The 5,281-nt window shown below is 62.8% G+C and overlaps 1 protein-coding gene across 1 annotated transcript; it reads left to right on the top strand.

The window, feature by feature from the left end:
• Nucleotides 1–2,634: 2,634 nt before the first annotated feature.
• Nucleotides 2,635–4,206, top strand: HES1 (hes family bHLH transcription factor 1). The gene is made up of 4 exons (XM_015291592.4): nucleotides 2,635–2,800; nucleotides 2,871–2,966; nucleotides 3,051–3,138; nucleotides 3,484–4,206. Exons 1-4 carry the CDS (start codon nucleotides 2,693–2,695, stop codon nucleotides 3,963–3,965), a joined length of 774 nt encoding a protein of 257 aa, XP_015147078.2. The 5' UTR covers nucleotides 2,635–2,692; the 3' UTR covers nucleotides 3,966–4,206.
• The last annotated feature ends 1,075 nt before the right edge of the window (nucleotides 4,207–5,281 follow it).

Below are 5,281 nucleotides of genomic sequence, written 5' to 3'. Positions count from 1 at the left end.
ACAATTCCCATTTTGTAACCCAAGATTACTGCCTGAGCAAAGAGTATCAGTGCCAGAAGATCAGAGAACAGGGAACACCCTGTTGCACAAGCAGCCCCTTATCTGGGGATATCTTCCCCCCCTTGATAGCCTTCATGCAGAGCTGGAGGAGCCCAGAGGAGCTGTTCCAGATCCCCCAGCAGTTTCAAGCCTCTTCGCCACCTCCTTCCAGCTGGAGCCTGGCCTTGTCCACTTCATTCCCAGAAACATCCTCCCATGTAAATCCTCCCCTTCCTCTCCTGATCCCTGGGGAATTCACACGCAGGCACGCTTCCGCTGCGGGATCACAGCCCTCACACGTGCACGACGTTTTGCAGCAGGCAGGCAGAGACAGGGATGCACAGCAGGAACACCCGACAGGATGCCCTATAGGATGCGACCCTTTCCAAGGCCCCAGCTGGGCTTCCAACAAGCTAAAGCCTCCCCTGGGCCTGCAGCAGGCAGGGACATAGCCCCGCAGCCCCCACTGTCAGGCTGGGAGCTGTTGCCGGTGGCCAGGGTGCTCCCCAGCTGCCTGACCGGACAAGATTTGGCCTCCCGTAATTACAGCCTGTGATCCCCGCCTGCCCTGTTCCATCCCCATGAGAAACCGACCTGCTGCCAGCAATTAGAGGTGGTTAGCAGCTCCTGGGCTGCCATAAACATGGAGGTAATTGCAGCCTGTTTTCACTCCCAGCCCAGGAGGGACCAGGCTGCCCGGCTTCACATTTCCTTTGCAAATCCCCATAGGAGGGAGAGCACCAGCTCGGGAATTGCCATGACCTTCCCATTGTTTTATTTCCTCGCCAAGTACTACAAAAGATTATCCCATCAGAGAACACCTTAGGCACTTCAAAAACGTACCGCGGCTTTCCCACTAAGCAGTCGTCTCATACAGAGAGATGACCAAAAGGTGGTTCCCAACCACGGTCCCCACCTTTTCCTCACTTGAGTTTGCCCGCAGCTCTGGCTAATGGAAGCTTACATCAAACATTGCTCACCTGAAGTTAAATCGTACCCACTGAAGGCTGCTCTTTGTTTTTCAATCAAAAGACTTGTGACTCGACCGAAAGAAAGCCTGGATTTGTGCTTCTCTGTCGTTTTAAACATGACACTCTCTTTTATTTATTTTCCTTTTCTAAAGCTCCGGTGGCCGTGCAGGCAGGCCTCTGCGGGGACGAGGGCTTTGCGCCGCTGAGATCTGCAAACATGTCTCTTCTTTCCCGAACTTTATTTTTCTCACGGTGTCTGAAAAGGCGAGATCAGGTGATACGTGTGGGATTGGCCCCGTACAGGTGCGGATCAGGTACTGGAGGAGGTGGAAAAACATCGCTGTGTATACTCAAAGGAAAAAAAAAAAAAAAGGAAGAGAGAAAGAAAAGAAAGACAGAGAGAAAGAGCGAGTGAGCACATTTCTGAATAGGCCAGGTCTAGTTCTTGGCAGGATGACTCAGGCTTAGCTGGCAGGCTATGGGAATAGGAGTGTGAGAAAGTCAGTCAAGCGGAGGGAAAAGAAAGATTCAAGTCCCCAGGCAAAATACTTCTTTTTTTTTTTTTTTTTTTTTTAAGTTTAAAGTAACCCTACGAACCGTCCGGCCCGGCCGGGGCGGTGCAGGCACAGCTGTGCCAGGGCTGAGCAGCAGGCGCTGCACTGTGGTTCTGTGCTCGCCTGGGTGCCGGGAGCGGGGCACGCACCTGCAGCCACACCGCCAGCCGGGCGTGTGCACGGAGCAGTGTGACCGCAGTGCTGTGACCGCAATGCTGTGACCGCAGTGCCGTGCCACTGCCGAGACCGGCCTCAGGGCACCGGGCTGTGAGGGCCCACGGCTGGCACCTGGGCACGGCCCTACGGGGTCCTGACGCAGCGACAGAGCCCAGGAACCATTAAAGGCTACGGGCCGCTGTGACAGGGACCGGGCCGCCTCAGGATCCGGGCACCAGCACAGGGACGGGGCAGCGCGACGGGGCCCAGAGCGACGTGACAGAGCCCAGAGCACGCTGACTGGATCCGGGCCGCCACCGCAGCACCCAGGCCACCGTGACGGGGCCCCCGCACGGCAGCCACAGCCGCGTCCGTGTCCCCACAGCCGGTCCCGGGACACCTCGGCCGGGCCCCGCGCCAGGCGCGCTGCCCCGCACCTCACCCCGCAGGCCGCGGCCCCCCACCGCGCGACTCCCCCACTTCCCCTCCCCGCTGCCGGCGGCCCCCCGAGGGGAGCGGGCGGGGCCGCGCCTGCCACGGGCGCCAATTAACTCGGTAATTAGCGCGGCGCTCCCGGCGGGACCCGGCCCTCCCTTTCGCCCCCCCCCCCTCCCCTCCCGCGGGCGGCGCCCGAGGGGTTAACCGCGGCCGCCCGCCCGCCGCCCTCCCGCCCGCCATTGGCCGCCGGCCGCCGCGCGGCCCGCAGCCAATGGGCGGGCGCCGTCCACGAGCGGGGCCGCGTGCGGGCGGCGCCCATTGGCTGGGCGCGAGTGTGGGAACGGCGGCGGGGGACGTTTCACACGAGCCGCGCGCGTGCGGCGCGCGCTATAAGTAGGGGCGGCCAAAGGCGCGCGGCAGCCGTGCCGCGCCGCCTCCCGCCCGCCGCCCGCACGGGGCTCCGCGCCCGCCCCCGTGGGGCCGCCCTCCCGCTGCCGTGCCGCGTTGCGCCGCGGCGGCTGGCGCTGCCGCACCATGCCTGCCGACCTGATGGAGAAGAGCAGCGCCTCGCCGGTGGCCGCCACCCCCGCCAGCATCAACGCGACGCCCGATAAGCCCAAAACGGCGGCGGAGCACCGGAAGGTAAGGGCGGGGTGCGCCGCGGTGCGCCGCGCGGGGCCGGGCCGGGCGCTGACCGCCGCCTCTCTTGCAGTCCTCCAAACCCATCATGGAGAAGCGGCGGCGGGCGCGCATCAACGAGAGCCTGGGGCAGCTGAAGACGCTGATCCTGGACGCGCTGAAGAAGGATGTAAGCGGCGGGGGGGGTACGGGGCGGGGGGCGCGGGGCCGTCCGGCGGGGCCGTGCCGGTGTGAGCCCCGCATGTGCCCGCAGAGTTCGCGGCACTCCAAGCTGGAGAAGGCCGACATCCTGGAGATGACCGTCAAGCACCTGCGGAGCCTGCAGCGGGCGCAGATGACCGGTGAGCAGCGGGGGGGCGGCGGCGGTGGGGCTGTGCTGGGGCTCCCCGCTCTGCTCTGTCGTCCCGGTGCGGGCACGCGCCGTGTTTCACACCTGCGGCCGCGGCGCTGGGTTGGAGCCCTCTGTCAGTGGGCACGGGGGGGTGGTGGCCCGGAGTCGGTGCTCTGTCGTGGGGGGGGGGGGGGGGGGTCTCTGCTGCCCACCTGGGTCCTCGGCGTTGGGATGCACGGTGCTCTCTGCCCTCAGCACCTAGGAGCATCCTCCCTGCTCACAGGGCTGGGGGAGGTGCCACTGGCGGGCGACTGGCTGTGTCGCCGCTGACCGCCCTGTGACTCTCACCCCACAGCTGCGCTGAGCACAGACCCTACGGTGCTGGGCAAGTACCGCGCCGGCTTCAGCGAGTGCATGAACGAAGTGACGCGGTTCCTCTCCACCTGCGAAGGCGTCAACGCTGAGGTGCGCACCCGGCTCCTGGGCCACCTGGCCAGCTGCATGACCCAGATCAACGCCATCAACTACCCCGTGCCGCCCCCGCCGCTGCCACCCCCACCCGCAGCCTTCGGGCCGCCCCTGGTGCCGCCGGGCGGAGGCGCGGGGCCGCTCCCAGCCGTACCCTGCAAGCCAGGTGCCGATGCGGCCAAGGTGTACGGTGGTTTCCAGCTGCTGCCTGCCTCTGATGGGCAGTTCGCCTTCCTCATCCCCAGCGCTGCCTTTGCTCCCGGCGGGGCTGTGCTGCCCCTCTATGGCGGTCCCCCCACAGCTGCCACCACCGCCTCGCCTCCCGGCCCCTCACCCGGCACCGCTGACTCAGTCTGGAGGCCCTGGTGAGGGTGCCAGGCACCGGACTGGACTGAGCACCGCGCCCCGTGCTGCTGGCACGACTGTACATAGGTTATACGTTCATATTGGATTGTGCCTTTGTACCATAGCACTCCCTCCGACAGTGTTTCGTGTTTTACACGAGATCTTTTTTTCTCCCTTCCTTCCCCTTCCTTATGTGACACCAAAGATCGGGATTTTTTTTTTTTTTGAATGCTCTTAAAATAAAAGAGTCTCTTCTGTTTTGGAAGGCTTTTGGAGATACCCGGAGTGCTGGCTGTGTGCTCGGAGAGAGCCCAAGGACTGTGCTGCTGTGGGGCTGGAGCTGTACAGCAGACCCTGTCCCCTTTGTGTATTGGGAAATCGCCTGGCCCTTCCCCTGCCCCCGGGCAGATGTAATTCCTGCTTCCCTGGGAGCAGCCTTGCTGATGTGACCTGCTAAAAGTGTTGTGTTTGCAGAGCTGCTGTGTGCGCCGGGGGAGGCACCTCTCAGCTGCTCACGTGCAGTGAGACAGATTGAGCAGGGAGCCTCCTGCCCAGACCCCGGGGGCCTGTCCCTGGTGTAAATCACCGATGCCTGCAGCCTGGTGATTTACAGGAGAGTGCCTGCCAGTGTCTCGTGTTACAACTGTGGGACAGGCCGGATGCAGTGCTGTGTCTCAGGGCTGACAGGCTGCAGCAGGCGGTGCTGGGTACCACCTCCACCTGGAGCTGGAGGCACGGAGCACGAGTCAGGCTGTGCCGGATGATTAATGCTCTGCATGTGGTTTTGATAGAGTTGGGCATTTCCTCTGCTTTAATATGGAAAACACATGTCAGGGGGAGCGAGGTGGGGCTGTGTGGGCTGCCTGCCTCTGTAACTGTGAGCTGCAGCTGACCCTCCTGACTTGGTCATGCCCCATTTCCAGGCAAGATGTGAGCCTTAGATAGGGGCAAGTGGTGGTCTCGGGTTACAGCTCGCATCGCCCTTCCTAACAAGTCTTAACTCTGAACGGACAGCTTTAAACCATGCCAGGATCCATCAGGGATTTCTTCCAAATCCCCCACAGAAGCGTGTCGGGTTCTGCCTGGCTCAGCCAGGTGCTTGGCTGCATCCAGGTGCTGGGGAAATGCAAGCTGTGGAGTGTGAGAGCAGGCAGGGTCTGAGGCCTCCCCTCTCCGCGGCTTCCTGATCTGAGAGCACTTCTTGGGATGAATTTTGGAGGGGGAGAGGAGGAGATGTCTGCAATCAGTCTCTGCGGGGCTTACAGATGAGGATGTGCTTGGTGATGACTGTCTTCTGAAAGCAGCTGCGGAGGATGATCTCCCAAGCATCCGGGTGATGA

Source organism: Gallus gallus, chromosome 9, assembly GCF_016699485.2.
Source record: "Gallus gallus isolate bGalGal1 chromosome 9, bGalGal1.mat.broiler.GRCg7b, whole genome shotgun sequence".
Taxonomy (NCBI): domain Eukaryota; kingdom Metazoa; phylum Chordata; class Aves; order Galliformes; family Phasianidae; genus Gallus; species Gallus gallus.
This window is presented reverse-complemented; position numbering and strand designations above follow the sequence as displayed.